This window comes from Podarcis bocagei (assembly GCF_964188305.1).
Source record: "Podarcis bocagei genome assembly, chromosome: 6".
NCBI lineage: Eukaryota > Metazoa > Chordata > Lepidosauria > Squamata > Lacertidae > Podarcis > Podarcis bocagei.
This window is the reverse complement of record NC_138130.1, coordinates 9,424,647-9,442,751: the sequence shown is the minus strand read 5'-3', so window position 1 is coordinate 9,442,751 and position 18,105 is coordinate 9,424,647. Positions and strand designations below refer to the sequence as shown.

General features: G+C 43.7%; 1 protein-coding gene across 1 annotated transcript; it reads left to right on the top strand.

Moving 5' to 3' along the window:
• The first annotated feature begins 1,043 nt into the window (after positions 1 to 1,043).
• Positions 1,044 to 7,624, top strand: MZT1 (mitotic spindle organizing protein 1). The gene is made up of 3 exons (XM_081199194.1): positions 1,044 to 1,200; positions 2,940 to 3,085; positions 6,278 to 7,624. Exons 1-3 carry the CDS (start codon positions 1,152 to 1,154, stop codon positions 6,299 to 6,301), a joined length of 219 nt encoding a protein of 72 aa, XP_081055320.1. The 5' UTR covers positions 1,044 to 1,151; the 3' UTR covers positions 6,302 to 7,624.
• The last annotated feature ends 10,481 nt before the right edge of the window (positions 7,625 to 18,105 follow it).

Here is an 18,105-nt window from a genome sequence, read left to right as displayed (position 1 = left end):
CGCGTGGAACGCAGAGCGACGCGGGGGCGGGGCTTCAATTCAAAACGGACGGACGCTCCCATTGGCGGGGAGGGGAAGGAGGAGGCGGGGCCGCGAGCGTGGGGGGAGCGGACCAATGGAGCCGCGGAAACCCAAGCTCACGCAGGCGCCCTCCGTCAGGCCGCGCGAGGCGGGGCCTCGTTCGCACTAGCAGCGGGAAAGAGGCAGGGAAAGCCATAGAGGTAAGGGAACGTAGCAGAGAGCAAAACTTCCGGTACTGAATTGAAAACGGTCCTCTCTGAACCATTGAAACATTTCTCTCTCGTGTTTTATACACACTCGTAATATATTGAGCATTATATATCTATAACACACACACACATATACAGCATATCTGTATAGAAAAACACATAATAGGTATAATAGATATCTATATGTATTTTATATATGATATAAAATACATATAGATATATATTATGCATGTTTTATATAGATAGATCCGTTATATATGCTATATATCTGTATTTTATATAGATAAATACGGTCTATATAGATATCATATATATAACCTAACACACACACGCTTAACACACCCATATATATATATAAGGGTGTGCGTGTGGTTATAGATATCTATAATACAGTATATATAATTTTATATGTATACTGTATATATAATATGCACAATAATACATACACAGCATATCTGCATATAAAAACACATGCATATTATAAACAGGAGTATATTTATACATTTATATATTTTATACTTTTTATATAGTTAGATCCGTTGTATATGTTATAGATCTGTGTTTCATATAGATAGATATGGTGTATAGATATAGCTATAGGTGTGTTATGTGCGCGCGTGTGGTTATATATAGATATCTTTAAGATATATAGGTTTTTTATATGCCGTATATATATATCTGCTGTGCTAGGCTATGAATGAATTAGAGGAGCGCCTTGGGTGAGCAAGCTGGGCTCAGGGGCCGCTTCGGCGCAATACCCGGACGTGGCGGGTGACACCTGAAGCGGGAGACGGCCGTTGTCTCTTGGGTTCGCGCACGCGCACACCAACCCCTCCTCCTGGAACCGACGTCGGGGTGAGGGAGGAGGAGAAGGGAAAACCCGACGCCGGCGCTTTTGTTTGGCTTTTGCCCTTCTCCATCATGGCGAATCCCGCCGCCAACTTGAACGCCGTGAGGGAGACCATGGAAGGTGAGGGTCTCGCGGGCGGGGCGCGCGCACTGCGCTGACCGTTTATCCCTCCCCTCACACGCCCCTGCTCGCTCCCTATTATTATTATTTATTATTATTATTATTATTGTTATTGTTATTACTGCTACGACTGTTATCAGTGCCGGATTTACACATAAGCTAAACAAGCAAAAACTTAGGGCCTCACTCTGGGGCCCCCAAAAAAAATTAAAGAAAAAAACTGGATCTACATTTCCAAAATATAAGATAAAAAAATAATAAAACCTACATACAGCAAGTGTTTTATGTTGTGTAGGCTCCTATGATGTAAGGAATCGCCCCTGCCTGCTTGCCTGCTCCCTAAAATATCACTGGTTTGCTCATTTCTATATATAGAGTGGGACTCGGGTGGCACTGTGGGTTAAACCACAGAGCCTAGGACTTGCCAATCAGAAGGTCGGCGGTTCGAATCCCCGCGACGGGGTGAGCTCCCGTGGCTCGGTCCCTGCTCCTGCCAACCTAGCAGTTCAAAAGCACCTCAAAGTGCAAGTAGATAAATAGGTACCGCTCCGGCGGGAAGGTAAACAATGTTTCCGTGCGCTGCTCTGGTTTGCCAGAAGCGGCTTAGTCATGCTGGCCACATGACCCGGAAGCTGTACGATGGCTCCCTTGGCCAGTAAAGCGAGATGAGCGCAGCAACCCCAGAGTCAGCCACGACTGAACTTAGCTGTCAAGAGTCCTTTACCTTTTGCATGTGCAAATGGCTTTAAATATGTATTAGGTCCATAAATTACCATATAGCATATATTCAACACAAAAAACAGTGACAATTTGTTGTTGACAAAGGACAGCTTGACATATAAAGGGCCCCATTACCTTCAGTAGCTTAGGGCCTCATCAAACCTAAATCCGGCCCTGATTACTATTATTATTATTATTAACCCAGCCAGATGGGTGGGGTATTATTATTATTATTAAATAATTAACACTAAAAAACTAGGCTGAGGAGAAAAAGAGAGAGTGCTCCAGCCAGGGGCAGCCCAAGCCATTTTGCTGCCTGAGGCAAGATGACCACTTGGCCCCTCCATCTGACCACGTTAGTGGGGTGAATCTTCCTTCGGCGCTTGAGATCCTCCATGGCACCCCATAATAGGCCAGGCAAGCTAGATTGGGGCGAGGAGATGTTGCTGCAGGCCAGGCCCCATGCCACATGCTTCTAGCAGCTTTACACACGCACACACCAGAATTTGCCACCCGAGGCAGCTGCCTCACTCCGCCTAGTGGGAGGGCCGGCCCTGACTCCAACCCGGAGCTAGGGCGTATTCGGTTAGAAAGAATGCTGAAAACAAATCATACAGAAAGCCGGACTTGTCCCAACACTCAGCCAGGAACCAAAGCTAGCCTTAGGGGTTTCCACCACAACCTCTGCAGAGGATTGAATCTTAAGTCCTCCCCCCTTAACTGGGCTAATCATAGAAGTTGGAAGGGACCGCGAGGGTCATCTAGTCTAAGCCCGCTGCCATGCACAAATCTTTCGCCCACCATGGGGCTCGAACCCAGCAAAATATTCCATTAAAATTAAAATTCAATTTAATTCAAATTAAGGAAAAAATAGCTCTTATATTTGGTATTTTACTGGTGGCAGTGAAATCATGCTCCTCACTTTATGAACATGCATTGAAAACAGCATATTTTTATGTGTACAAGAAATTGCTAGCCCAGTACAGCCATACAATGTTAATTTGAAAATATTTTTTCAGTCCTGCTGGAGATATCTAGAATTCTAAACACTGGTTTAGATATGGAAACCCTCTCTATTTGTGTGCGACTTTGTGAACAAGGGATAAATCCAGAGGCACTGTCTGCTGTCATCAAGGAACTGCGCAAAGCCACGGAAGCCCTAAAGGTATGATCAGTTTTTTGAAAACCAAAATAATCTGTTTAGAGCTCTCAGAATGTTACAACATAAGCTCAAAAACACCTGTGCACTAAATCTGCAGACATCTGCTTTACTTTCCAACACTGCGCATACTTATCTTACTTTCCAAGACCACAACTTTCTTAACCTTTGAGACCGCATCAAATGATGTCTTCTTAAAAATAAAACAGTTTGTAGCTTTCTGCTATCATTCATGCGAGAACAGGCTTTTTCTCTCACTTTTTCTATAGGTATGCACAGATGGCATGAATGTAATTCATAGGCTCCTATAGGAGGAGGAAAGGTGGGATATAAATTCAATAAATAAAACATATTATTATTAGGGCCTTAATAATTGGAGAAGATTTCACAGTACTGTTCAATTAAAAATAATTCCCTTTTAAATAGTCTGATCTGCATACTTACTCAGAAGCAAGTACAACATTTTAGTGGGGTGTACATCCAAACGTGTAAAGTTGCAGTTTAATAATAATAATAATAATAATAATAATAATAATAATAATAATAATAATAATAATTTATTATTTATACCCCGCCCATCTGGGCGGCTTCCAAAAGAATATTAAAATACTATAATACATCAAACATTAAAAGCTTCCCGAAACAGGGCTGCCTTCAGATGTCTTTTAAAAGCCTGGTAGTTGTTGTTCTCTTTGACATCTGGTGGGAGGGTGTTCCACAGGGAAGGCGCCACTACCGAGAAGGCCCTCTGCCTGGTTCCCTGTAACTTGGCTTCTCGCAGTGAGGGAACTTCCAGAAGGCCCTCGGTGCTGGACCTCAGTGTCCGGGTAGAACGATGGGGGTGGAGACGCTCCTTCAGATATACTGGACCAAGGCCGTTTAGGGCTTTAAAGGTCAGCACCAACACTTTGAATTGTGCTCGGAAACGTACTGGGAGCCAATGTAGGTCTTTCAAGACCGGTGTTATGTGGTCTCTGCGGCCGCTCCCAGTCACCAGTCTAGCTGCCGCGTTCTGGATTAGTTGTAGTTTCCGGGTCACCTTCAAAGGTAGCCCCACGTAGAGCGCATTGCAGTAATCCAAGCGGGAGATAACCAGAGCATGCACCACTCTGGCGAGGCAGTCCGCAGGCAGATAGGGTCTCAGCCTGCGTACCAGATGGAGCTGGTAAACAGCTGCCCTGGACACAGAATTGACCGGTGCCTCCATGGACAGCTGTGAGTCCAAAATGACTCCTAGGCTGCGCACCTGGTCCTTCAGGGGCACAGTTACCCCATTCAGTTTTTAGATCTGGAAGTAACCCCATACGTTTTTAGTTCTGGAAGACAACTGACCTTAAGGCCAGGGAAGCTATTTGATTATCAAATTTGTTTTGAACTTACGGCACCATCACCCAAAATGGTTGCCGCATGCAGCAGGGATATAGTGGTGGACTTGCCCCATCTGCAGGATGGAGATGTTTGGATTGCAGCCTAAGCCTTGTAAAGTTAGGTTCTGTTGTGCCTCAGAACATAAGTCTGTTGGAAGAAGTGCTACCCATCGGAAGTCTAACAAACAGAATATAAAAATAAGCAGCACTGGAATAAATGTTAATATCTTATTTGACATTTTGATTGAATTGTATATATGCTGCTGTAATTTATGCATATCCTGTGTTCCAGGTTCAAAAGAAATCTGTAAATACAAGAATAAAAATTTGTGACAGTTGACATTCTTTTGTTCAGAAGTTGGCAGTTTTGAGTTTATGGCTTTGCTATTAAGGACTCCATAATACATGTGTCTACTTGCAAATCAATTAGATTTGTGCATGCCATACACTTATGCACATTTTGCTGTGGCATTTGTGGATAGACAATTTGATACCTTTGTTTTGATCACAGCAAAGCTGGAGTTACTGGATAGCTTCAGTCACCAAATACAGACTTGTCAGGAGGAGCAAGATTGGGAATGTTGAACTCACTGTACAGTAAAATGTTGTTTAGGAAGGAAATAAAGAAAGAATAGGGTTCAGAAACACTGAAAACAGTTATTACCCTTAAGAGTCTCGTTGATAAGGTAAAGGGACCCCTGACCATTAGGTCCAGTCATGACCGACTCTGGGGTTGCGGCACTCATCTTGCTTTATTGGCCGAGGGAGCTGGCGTACAGCTTCTGGGTCATGTGGCCAGCAGAACTAAGCCGCTTCTGGCGAACCAGAACAGCGCACGGAAACGCCGTTTACCTTTCCGCCGGAGCGGTACCTATTTATCTACTTGCACTTTGACGTGCTTTCGAACTGCTAGATTGGCAGGAGGAGGGACCGAGCAACAGGAGCTCACCCCGTCGTGGGGGTTCGAACCACCGACCTTCTGATCAGCAAGTCCTAGGCTCTGTGGTTTAACCCACAGCACCACCTGCGTCCCTAAGTCATTGATAAGATCTACCTACTAATATGAATCCTTGCTGCATCTCACCCTTGTATGGATGCACTTGTTTCTTATTCCACCTGCCCACAAACAATTCAAGATAGTTTTCAGAATTGCTGATATAGTTTAACAAAGCAATTGATTTAAAACTAGTTAACCTCTGAACTTAATCACCTTCCACACACATGTACAAAGAAATAATAATCAGCCTTCAAGCAAGAAAGGTTTTGCCCTGGCTTTTGTGAACAGAAGCAAGCACTTGCAGACAAAGCACCTGTAAACTGGTGATGAATGTACCTGCTAAACCCTATCATCAGTGGTAGATAGGGAAGAGTGCTAAGACTTGGTTCAGACTCCCCTTGAATTTCTCTTCCACCCCCCAGAAGATTGACACACCGGTAATACTCCTCCTAAACAGCTGCTATAGCAGTGATCACAAAAGGTTGATGGGTTAGGAAGAAGTGCTGTTGTTTCTGTCATTTCAGCACAGGTGGCTTTGTGTCCAGGCTGCAAGAGCAGTCTTTCAGTTACCGTTGGTTCATCTGAGAGGTAGTGAGTTGTTCATGGATTTAGTCCAGGCTACCTACCCTGGCAAACACACAACCAGCTGCTTAGGGCAGCTCAGTTGCAGTGGCTCCAGGACAGCGATTCCATCAACATCCTTTTAGCATCGGGTGAAAAATAAAAAGCAACACATTTTATGCAGCTACAAGCTGCCGTGATACAGGTCCATAATGTTGGTAATCTTCATTTTTGTTTTTCACAAATTTGCTAAAATCAAGTTACTTTTTCTAGGCAGCTGAAAACATGCCAAGCTGACTCTCTGGGACAGCATCTTTGGATTCAGGCGAAGCTTGATGTGGGAGGCTAACAGATGATTTCAAGGTCGTGTGCTGTTTAGGACTGCAGACATTATTGGTTGTGTTGGTTTCTGAAGTCTTCACTGAGGAAGAAATATAATGTAAAGGTGCATAAAAATGTTAAATATGCTTATTAACCAATGATGTATCTTTATTGCACATGATGTTTTGAAAATATTGTAAATATGTATTCAACAAATAGATGTAATTTTTTTTTGGCAGTCTTTCAAATATTTCTCATCTCTGAAATAGTGAAACTGTACTAAAAATAATCATATGATATACTACCTTCATGTTGCAAAACACTATTGCATGTGGGGTATGATTGACTTTCTTTTTTAAAGGTACACAAAACTTTGCATAAGTTTAAATAATATTTTCCATTCAGATTACTTCACTAAATTAAAAGCCACTTGCCATCCTGTGAAGAAAGTTGCCATTGGGCACCTTTGCTTTGTTTAAATATATGCATATTTAAACAATATATTTCATGTATATAATGGAGCTTTTTACTGGGGCAGTGCGGTGCAATATGGTTAAAATTAAACACTGCTTGATTTCAGCGGAAGAGGTATGCACATGCTTAACCACGATCCATTGAAATTAATAGTAACTAAAAGGGCTTAATGTTGACCGACTGGATTATGCATTACTATTATGTCATGTTTCTTATTTGTTATTACATACTATACAAACAATAATAGAATATTATTATATAAAGTCCCTTGGAAAGGTTATCAAACTTAGTTGGGGAATATCAAATTACATTTTTATTTATGGGGACAGGTTGATCCTTCAGTTTCACAGTGGAATGTTCATTTAATGACCATGGGAAGATTGAACATAAATCAGGGGTGGAAAATGTGTGAACTCCAGCGGTCTTGGTCATCACAAGAACAGTTTTATGTGTTTAGTGATAAAAGATGTTTGCCTTAAGGATTACCTACACATTGTTTTTCTCTGTTCATTTTACAAATTCTGTTTTCTAAGTATTCTGCTTGTATTCTGGATATTTAAAGGACTATCAAGGAAATAGTCAATGCTGATGTCTAAAATAGAGTAATTGGGTTTTATACTATGATGAAGGAGGAAATCACTTACACTCCAAGTTTATATTTTAAGTTGTGAAATGGCTGTAGGGAAATAACTGTTTTATTTAGCGAGAAGAGATGTTTCACAGCCCAGTTCTTTGAATTTATATTAGTAACATGACTTTATTGTTAAAGCTTCATGAACTTTCTGTTGCTCTATAAGAAATAAAACCATTCATTTCCAACCGTGATATTTGCTTGCAGATTAGTCAAAATAGTGCTTGGAAAGTAGGCAGTGGCAAGAAGCAATTAATCTAAAGAAAATGGGTGGTGGAGACATGGAGTTGAGGAAAGGAAGAACCAGGGATTAAGTCAGACTTTGGTGTGGCTAGCCTGTAACCATTCAGAGGTCAGTTTATACAATAATTCATAAAAAATAAAAATTTCCAAGTGTCCGTAGGTGCCAGGATATGGTGCCAGGACCATGATGCTTAGACCTATCACACTTTGGTGGGAGTTGTGCAAACTCCTGGCTAAGATTTTCTAAAGCTACAATTTTTGGGTAGTTTGAAGATCATCAGCTACTCTCTACAGGTTGTATTCACAACAGTAAATATCGTATTTTTTGCTCCATAACACTCACTTTTTTCCTCCTAGAAAGTAAGGGGAAATGTCTGTATGTGTTATGGAGGGAATGCCTTCGGGTGGCGGGGGGGGGGGGATCTGCTGCAGTCGTGAGCAGAGGATCCATGGTTCCCCTTCCTTCCCTCCTCCGTGGCTCGCTTTGCTCACTTTGAAACAGCAAAGCGGGAGAAGAGCCACTGAGTGGGGAGAAGAGAGGGACAGAGAGCCTGGTTACAAAGCACAGATCCACATGGATCCTCAGGATTTTTGCACTGGGTCACCCCAAATTCACCATCAGATCACATAGCATGTCTAGGGCTACAGCTTGCACCCAAAAAAATCACGCACCCACTGTTGCCTGGGGCCGCAGTGGTGCAAAAATGTGGTTACAAAGCATGGATCCACATGGCTCCTCAGGATTTTTGCATTGGGCTACCCCAAACTCACTGTCAGATCACATGTCTATGACCACAGCATGAACCACAAAAATCATACATCCACTGTTTCGTTTAGATTTTTTTCTTCTTGTTTTCCTCCTCTAAAAACTATGTGCGTGTTATGGTCGGGTGCATGTTATAGAGCGAAAAATAAATATTATTTATTTATACCCCGCCCATCTGGCTGTGTTTCCCTAGCCACTCCAGTGGCTGCTTTGCACTAATGAAAGTGCTGTTGCTTATTCAAGAAAGGGGACCTGATTTTTGGTGAGCGTTCCCTACCTAGTGCAGTATCCTGTGCCCCTCCCAAGGGTTGTGGGACCCTCGGAAACAATTGGAATATATCATGGAGGTCTATAATAGAGGTCAATATGGAATATAAGATAGGAAGAGGGTTGGTGAAAATGGGTGCTCCACCCTGTACCACTTCCGCTAGTACAAAACCACCATTGGATACCACTCTTAGTTCATAATTCTGCAGTGAAAATGCTTGTTCAGGCATGTCTTGTGTGTTGTTCCCTGTGGCTCTACACTTTCAGATTAACATGTCTAGTTGTTCGTGCTGTCTGCTAAAAACTGAAGGGAAATCCTTTGCCTGCTATTTCCCCTTGCAAATGGCATCTTTGTGTGGTATTTAATTGCCATCAAACTGAAATATTCAACGCAGCAATAGAGAAATTAAAATAATTATTTATTTGTCAGACAAATAAATGAGAGGCACAGTGGTATATGGTTACCAAGCTCTGGCCTGGCTCCTGCCATTATGGCCAGCCCTTATATTCCCTTAATCCAGCCCCCTTTGCTCCTCCTGTGGCTGCCTCTGTCCAATCAGCCTAGTTGGATTTCCTATTGGCTGATTGCTATATCCAATCCTAAAAGATACACCCACATCCTCCTGTCCTTATATGGAACACAAACAGCTATATATTGTTACATCTATAAATGACAAATAAGTAGTAATATATCTTACATGTGTCTCAACAAGGAATCTTAATTACCAGCTCACCTCTTGCCCTCCCTGCCCTATTGCCTTCTAAAACAAATGGTTAATCTTAAATTTTTATCTTAAACATATGTCAAGGATCTTGAGTTTCACATCAACATTGAAAGATATCCTTCATTTGAAGGTTTCTAAACAAATGTCTGACAGCTAATATATCAGGATAGCATTTGATGGCGTCTTCCTGTCTGGCAGGGGGGCTAAACTGCTGGCTGACTTAATTCCAGGATAAATACAACTCTTCTAGCATTTGTTAAATCCTTTGCATAATTACATTTAAGCCAATATATTTAAGCTAATATATTTCATACATTATCATAGGTAACCTTTTAAAAGAATAAAGCTTCTCAAAGTAGAAAGGAAGGAACTCAGTAAAAAAACAGTTTTTAAAGAAGGCTCTTCAGTTTACATTCCCCCCCCTTCAGCAAGCTGCTTCAGCCAGCTGCTTTGTTTCCATTAGCTCTTATTGAAACTCTCTCAGTTTAAGAAAGAAACAGTTTTTAAAAGACTTCCCAAAAAAGCCTCTCTTTCTCTGTCAGCTAGATGCTTCTCCCCATTTGCCTCTGGCCTTAGAAAATACAGCTCAAGGTTTAAGAGAGGCCCATGGTATCATTTTACTATTTGCCCATTCCTAATTATATTTATCTCTGCCTTTGTTATCTTCTGTAACATGTAGGGTCAGTGTCATTACTCAGTCTGTAATTTCAGCTTTTACGACTTTGAGAATTGCTTTCTGCTATCAATCAAAAGGGGCCCCTTGTCTAAGAGGAAGAAAACACTGTTTTCTTAAGCAGCTAGCCTTCTTGCCTGGCATGAAACATTTGAAAATCTACTTTTGAAAATCTAAGCCCTCTTTAATATACAAGTCCTGATCAAACATTAATAAAATGCAGGCTTATGCCTGATGCCTCATTCCCCCCTTTCAAGCTCAAGGACCTTCATCCCAAGTGTCCTTGATAGCTTGACCTTCATCATATTCCTGAGGTAAAGCTCTGTATAGGGCCATGATATGAGGTAGAGTTTCATTTGAAACCATCTTGCTAATTGTACTTCTAAAACATGAAATGATACATGGCATCATACATAAAACCATTACCACTACTGTCAAGAAAAACAAGCAAGACAATAGTATCCCTTTGAGTCCTGTGACATTAGGTAACCAATTGGTGAGCCATCCCATATCCCATCCTTCCCATGTTTGTACTGGGACATGTGCTATATTCTCCATCTTTGTGGCCAACACACGGATTGCCTCACCATTATCTGAAATGTTAAAGCAACAGGCATTCCCTGTCAAATTCAAGACTCCACATAGGCCTCCCTGCTTGGCAAGTACATAATCCATTCCCATTTTCAGCTGCAAAATGGCGGCTCTACTTTCATCCAACTGTTGTGCAATAAGTCTCAAACTCTTGGCCGTTGCATTGGTTACAAGTTCCACTACTGCTTGCAATCGAATTATTCTGTTTAGATTATAAATAGGATCCCGTGCCCCTTGTATGAGCTCACCAGGATTCCAGGAGGCAGGATCATAATAGGCTATAATGCGCTCTGGTGGCCAATCATCAGTACCGCTCCAACTTTGGGTACTTCCTCCTGCTATATGAGAAATATCAGCGTTTCTTCGTGTACGCTTGGCCAAATTAGTGGGCATAATCCACATTGGTGGTAATACCCATCCCAGGAAACAAGTCCCACTCCATTTGGAGGGGAGTTTCTTGTATGCCCATTCTCCACATATCCACCACAACCATCGTGTCTGAGGTCTTTGGTACGTGGAGTACAGAAGGCGAAATAGCAAAAGAGGTAGAGAGTTCACAGTGCAGTATGTTAGATTGCCTTTTTCTGTCACAGTTATGTTCCATACCACTTTCCATGCATGAATAAAAGGAGGTGCACAGGGCAAGGCATCCCGAGTTCGATAGGTAGTATCGTGTGCCCAGGTATTCTTAATATTATCCCAAGTATAGTGACAATGAGAAGAGCCTATCATGGTAGAATCAGCTGCATCTGATGATCTATGTACACAGAATTCCCCTTGTACAGGTATAACTCGTAATGGTTTAGTTGAGTTCCATCCGGGGAAATTCTGTACTTCTGTTTGGTGTGGTATTTCGCTTACCATACCAATGGCATCTAATGGTATCGGTAATAAGGGCATACCTCCCTCTGAATCATCTGGCCCGAGAGAGCAAACAAGGCAATTGGTCCTATTTGCAACATTGGCTACCATTTCAGCTAAACCTACCCACATATTGTGGTCATGGTGGAATCCATATTTAGTCAATTTGGCCAGATTCAAGGACCCTTCCCCTTCCCAAGGGATCAGGATTAATAATAGAATCATGTTGATGTCTAGCATATGCATTCCTTCCACAAAAGATTACCTTATTGTGATAGCAAATAAATATTAGTCCCAATATAATTCCCCCAGTGACAGGAATGGGGAACCACCAAGACCAAAACATATATCCCGAGGATCCCCAATGAGTAATATCTCTGATAATTGTTCCACAAGGGGGGGGGCAGTCAATCAATTGTGGGGCAGTCAATCAATTGTATAAGAGAATCTTTCCTTTCACAATCGCTGGTTCAGATGCTCCTCAAGCTTCAGGCGTGCGCAGGTCAGCCAGCTTCCAGGTTGTGGCTGCAGCAGGCCGGTCGTCTAATGTTGCCCGTGACCTAGCCCGTTCCCGGTAGGGCTAGATACAGGGGTTTTTGGAGAGAGTCAGTTTAAGAGGATTAGAGGGGTCACCTTTGCACGTCCAACTGCCTTCGGACTTCTTCAAACGGGAGTGATGAATCCAGGGGGTCACCTCAGCTACCTTCACCGCTGTTGGAGTAGAGAGCAAGACGGTGTAAGGTCCACGCCACTTAGGTGCAAGTGGATCACGTTTCCACTCTTTCACCCATACGTTATCGCCAGCCTGGAACTGATGAATCGGCTCGGCAATGCTGCACGGCGTGCGCTCGAGGGCCCACCTGTTAAGAGAAACAAAAACACGGGAGAGAGATTGCACTTGTCCCTGTGTCACATGGTCTCCTATTTGTTTAAGATCAGCTGAAATATCCTGAACAAAGGAGGGCGGTCTCCCATACAGGAGCTCAAAAGGTGACAACTTAAGTCTTTTTGTGGGTGCACACCGAACACGAAACAGTGTTATGGGTAACACATCTACCCATCCCAATCCCGTTTCCTGGGTTAATTTTGCCAATTGGGTTTTCAGAGTCCGATTCATTCTTTCAGTTTTCCCTGAACTCTGAGGCCTATAGGCTGCATGCAGTCTCCATTTCACTTGTAGGACTCGACATACTTCTTGTACTACTTGATCAATGAACGCTGGCCCATTGTCACTTCCAATGCATCTAGGTAATCCAAACCTCGGGATCAATTCAATGAGGAGTCTCTTAGTTACCTCTCGTGCCTTTTCAGTTCGGGTGGGAAAAGCTTCAACCCATCCGGTAAGAGTATCTACAAACACAAGGAGATACTTGAATCCCTTAGAAGGGACCAGCTCTGTGAAGTCCACAATTAGGCTTTCCATGGGGACATATCCCACATGTTGGATTCCAGGAGGTTGTACCGGTCCCTGCCTGGGATTGTTTTTAGCACAAAGAACACATTTCTGTGAAATGCAAGTTGCTAATTGTGATAGGTTAATAATATACAACTTCCGACTGAGACTCTCTCTGGTTGCAGTACCGCCAAGGTGAGTAGATTCATGATAATTTCTTACAATTGTGCCTGCTAGATGATGAGGTACATAAATCCTATTGTCTGGCAGGATCATCCAACCGTCCTTCACAACTGCTCCTTCCTGTTCAGCCCACTTCCTCTCTTCTGGGGTATAGTGAGGTTTAACTTCTTCTGGAACTACCTCTGGTATGAGGGCTGCTATAAATCCTCCCACAGGCTTTTGGGCTGCCTCTCGAGCTGCTTTGTCAGCAGCATGATTTCCTCTGGTTATTGGATCCCTTCCTCGTCCATGACCTTTGCAGTGCATTACAGCAATCTGTTCTGGAGCCCATACTGCTTCTAACAGGATTTCTACTTCAGGTCCATATTTCAAGGCCTTCCCGTGGGCTCCTATTAGACCTCTTTCTTTCCATAGAGCACCATGTGCATGCAGGGTTAAGAAGGCATATTTAGAATCAGTATAGATGTTTGCCTTACATCCGGCTGCCAATTGCAGAGCTCTAGTTAAACCTATAAGTTCAGCTTTTTGTGCCGAGGTGCCAGCAGGCAAAGCTTCAGCTTCCACAACTTCCTCATTGGTGACCACAGCATATCCTGCTCGTCTGGCACCTTCATGCAGGTAACTGCTACCATCAGTATAATATACAACATCTGGATTTTTCAATGGTTCATCTTTCAGATCGGGTCTACTGGAATAAACTTCATCCATTATTTGGAGACAATCATGTGATTCTTCATCATCTACCTCTGGTAGGGGCAGCAAAGTCGCTGGATTGAGCATATTCACTACTCGTAGATGAATCCTGGGATTTTCACACAATAGGCCTTGGTACCTAGCCATCCTTGGGTTCGTTAGCCAATAACTACCCTTATATTCCATGAGTGTCAGAACAGCATGAGGTACATTCACATACATCGTCTGGCCGAAGGTAAATTTATCAGCTTCTTTGACAAGGCTTGCAGTGGCCGCTACTGCCCTTAGGCATGGAGGCCATCCTTTTGCTACTGAGTCCAATTGTTTTGACAAATAAGCTACTGGACGGTTCCAACTTCCTAATCTCTGGGTCAGGACTGCCGCTGCAATCCCATTCTGTTCATGTACATACAGCTGAAAGGGTTTTTCCGAATTAGGCAGTCCAAGGGCTGGGGCCTCCATAAGTCGTTGTTTGATAACTAAAAAGGCTTGTTGCTGCTCAGGTCCCCATACGAATGGGTCCTTTTCTGCACCTCGAGTGCTTTCATGTAAGGGTTTGGCCAGACTGCTGAAATCAGGTATCCATAGTCTACAAAACCCTGCTGTTCCCAGGAATCCTCTGAGTTGTTTCCTTGTGGTAGGTTCCTTGATAAGGCAAATAGCTTCTTTCCTCTCTGGCCTCAATGCTCGTTGTTGGTGTGAGATGTCAAAGCCCAAATATTTGACCTTTTCTAAACATAACTGTGCCTTTTTCTGGGAAACTCGGTAGCCAGCTTCCCAGAGCAAGTGGAGCAGTTCCTCTGTACCTTCTTTACAGGTATCAAAATCCTTTGCTGCTAGTATAAGGTCATCTACATATTGCAGAACCACCTTTTCTCCAGGTATTGAGGGGTAGCTTGTTAGATCCTTCGCCAAGGCAGTGCCAAATAAAGTTGGGGAATTTTTGAATCCCTGGGGCAATCTCGTCCAGGTTAGCTGGCCTTTTGTTCCTGTCAAAGGGTCTTCCCACTGGAAGGCAAATATAGGTTGGCTCTGTGGTGCCAGCCGGCAACAGAAGAATGCATCTTTCAAGTCCAATACAGTAAAAAATGTTGCTTCTGGTGGGATCAAACTCAGCAGGGTGTATGGGTTTGGTACATTTGGGTGCAAGGTCTCGATAGCCTGGTTTACGAGCCTCAAGTCCTGCACTGGCCTGTATTCATCTGTCCCAGGTTTTCGAACAGGCAAAAGGGGTGTGTTCCATTCTGATTGGCAGGGCTTAAGCAGACCATATTTTAATAGGCGGTCCAAATGTTTCTGGATGCCCTCTGCTGCTCGCCGGGGTAAAGGATATTGCTTTACAGATACAGGGGTAGCCATAGGTTTTAAGGTTACTACAATTGGAGCTATATTCTTGGCCATTCCTGGTGGGCTATTTTCGGCCCATACTCCTGGTGGCACCTGTAGAGTTCGGAGGAGCTTGTTTAACTCTGTATCCAATGTGGGTTGGACTTGCAGGGCTGACATTAGGCGCCATGATTGTTCCTTAGGTACTGAGAGGGAAATTATTCCTGCTGCCTTTGATGGCAGTTTCATTTCTGGACCTCGAGGAGTGAAGGTGATTTGGGCCTGCAATTTGGATAGCATATCTCTACCTAAGAGAGGTATTGGACACTCAGGTATATACAAAAACTGATGGGTTAAACGATGTCCCCCAATCTGGCATTCCAAAGGTTGGAGGAAAGACCTCTTAGCTGACTGACCAGTGGCACTTTTAATGACTACACTTTTGGATGCCTTTTTCTGCAATAGTTCTGGGAGTACTGAGTATTCAGCCCCAGTATCAATCATAAAGTCTATTAAATGGCTTCCTAATTGGATCGTGACCGTGGGCTCCTGGAAGCCTAACTTTATGGAGTCCGGTCTTTCCTAGTCTTGGGTAAAATCCTCCTCTGCCAGTCCAATGACATTGTCCCTACTCCGTCCTTGTCCAGGTCTCTGATATCTTCCATCTCGGATCATTCCCCGTCCCCGTCCCTGGTTTCTTGGGCCGGAGCCTGGGCCTGGGCCTGGGCGTACTTCTTCCAACCTCAGGGGTTCAGGACACTCCCGCTTCCAATGACCCTCCTTCTTGCAATTTGCACATTGATTCCTTCCCAGTGGTGGATTCCTTCCCCGCCCTCTTCCTCCATTTAAGGGGCGGTAGTCTTGCTTCACTGCTGTGGCTAGCATTACCATCTTTTCCTTCTGCCACTTCTTCTTCTCTTGTTTCTCAGCCTCATCCCTATTCCGATAAACTCGGCGTGCAATGGCCATAATTTGGCTCATCAGCATCCCTTCCCATCCTTCGGATTTCTGAATTTTCTTACGAATGTCAGAAGCGCACTGGGCCACAAATGTAGCAGTAATCATTCTGCTGTTTTCAGGGGCTTCAGGGTCAAAAGGAGTCCATATACGATAGGCTTCTTGCAGCCTCTCTAAAAAGTCTCCTGGACTCTCATTTGGTTTCTGTTCTACTTCTGAGACTTTAGACATATTAGTGGGCTTCTGGCATGCCCTGCGGATACCTTGCACAAGCGTCTGGCGGTAGGTGGTAAGTCTGGCCAGGTGAATTACATTGTTTGGATCCCAATTAGGATCTTCCAAGGGAAAGTTGTCTTGGAGATGACGGTCAATATTATAAATATTTCCCACTCTGGCCTGCTCACGCAAATATATCTGTGCCTTTTCAATTATGTCTCTCCTTTCCTCAGTGGTGAACAGAGTATTCAGGAGCTGGCGGCAATCTGTCCAAGTAGGACTATGAGTATTTATTATTGAAGTCACCAAGTCCATCATAGCCTGAGGTTTTTCTGCAAAAGATGGGGTGTGTGTTTTCCAATTCATCAGATCTGTAGTCGTGAATGGAATATATTGCAGGGTCGAAGTTCGAGGTGGCCGTGGTCCGAGTTGCCCGTTAACCAGCACAGGCTCCTCAAGTGCATCAAATACTCTTCTGAGAGGGGCTACTACGTGATCTTTCTCTTCGCCTTGCTCTAGGGGCCTCAAATCATAGGGGATGGTATTTGTCCCAAGGCGTTCTTTTAGCAGCTTTATACGCCTGGCTGTATTGCTTGCTGACCGATTAAGGTCTCCCTGTAACTTCTGTAATAATTCTCTAGGATTTGGATGTACAGGAGTTTGGGGTAGGCGATCAGTTGTTTCACTAAAAGAGACTGTAGATGGAGTTCTACTGGGACTCACAGATGGAATAACCACTTCTGCTTGGGCTTTATTATAGGCCTCCAATGCCTCCTGAAGATATTTATCATAATCTATCAAGGAATCAAGTTCTGTGACTCCAGCCCCATTATTCATTCCACTTTCTTGCCTTGGGGTTACAACTGGTGGAGTGTTTGGATTAGGCTCCCTTCGATGTGGAGCATAAGGTGGAGGTGGAAGCAGCTCTTCCTCTGGTCCCTCAAAAATGGGTTTGAGTTTATTTGGCAAGATTCCTTTCCTAGCTTCGGCTTTTACAGCCAATAATTTGCATCGTTGGACTTTGCATTCCCTTATCCATGGAGGATTTTTATTTAATGTGCTCAGCCAGGAATCTATATATGAAAATTGTTCTGGGCACCCTCCAATTTCTTTGGCGATGTTAGACCAAAGTTTGCTTACTAAATTTATATCAAAGGTTCCTTGAGATGGCCATTCAGTATTTTGCTTTGGCCACTCTAATTCACATAACGTTCTCAGGCGCTCTGGCGTCATTTTGACTCCATACGCCCCTGAGAAGGCTTTCTTAAAATTATTTAACATACATTCAAGAGGTGTATTTTCCCCTTTTGAACCCCCAACTCCCATTGTATGGCCCTGTGAAGTATCCACTCAGTCACTCACACACACGCTTCGTGGGTTTCCTTGCCCAGATGGAGTCGCCTCACTGGGAACCGAAGTACTACCCACTCCACACTCAGGTCAGCTACAGATTGCTCTGTACTTTCTCACACATACAATGCGTTAGATACTTCACCACACACTACCTCCCATTCTTCCCTTTTCCCCCACCAGATCACCATCTGATGTATCCAACCACCTAGCGTACTCAGTTCCCACTTACTGAGACGCAGAAGTTTGATCAAGACTTCTCTTCCTCCCAATTAATTGGAGGGCCCAAAATCCCTTTGTGCACTTACCCCTGGTTGGTTCCGTTTCCCCCCGGTCCGTCGCCGCCAGTGAGCAGGGTATCAGACAGACGAGACTTCTGCGTCCCCCCTGGAAAAATTTACCAGTGCGCGCTTGGGTAAGCAGTTTAGAGA

What these genes read in the sequence shown, in the direction of transcription:
- MZT1 (XM_081199194.1), top strand. Translation starts at nt 1,152, where the DNA reads ATGGCGAATCCCGCCGCCAACTTGAACGCCGTGAGGGAGACCATGGAA. An exon ending in CGTGAGGGAGACCATGGAAG is followed by an intron (nt 1,201 to 2,939) that starts GTGAGGGTCTCG and finishes ATATTTTTTCAG; the next exon opens with TCCTGCTGGAGATATCTAGA. An exon ending in AAGCCACGGAAGCCCTAAAG is followed by an intron (nt 3,086 to 6,277) that starts GTATGATCAGTT and finishes TACTTTTTCTAG; the next exon opens with GCAGCTGAAAACATGCCAAG.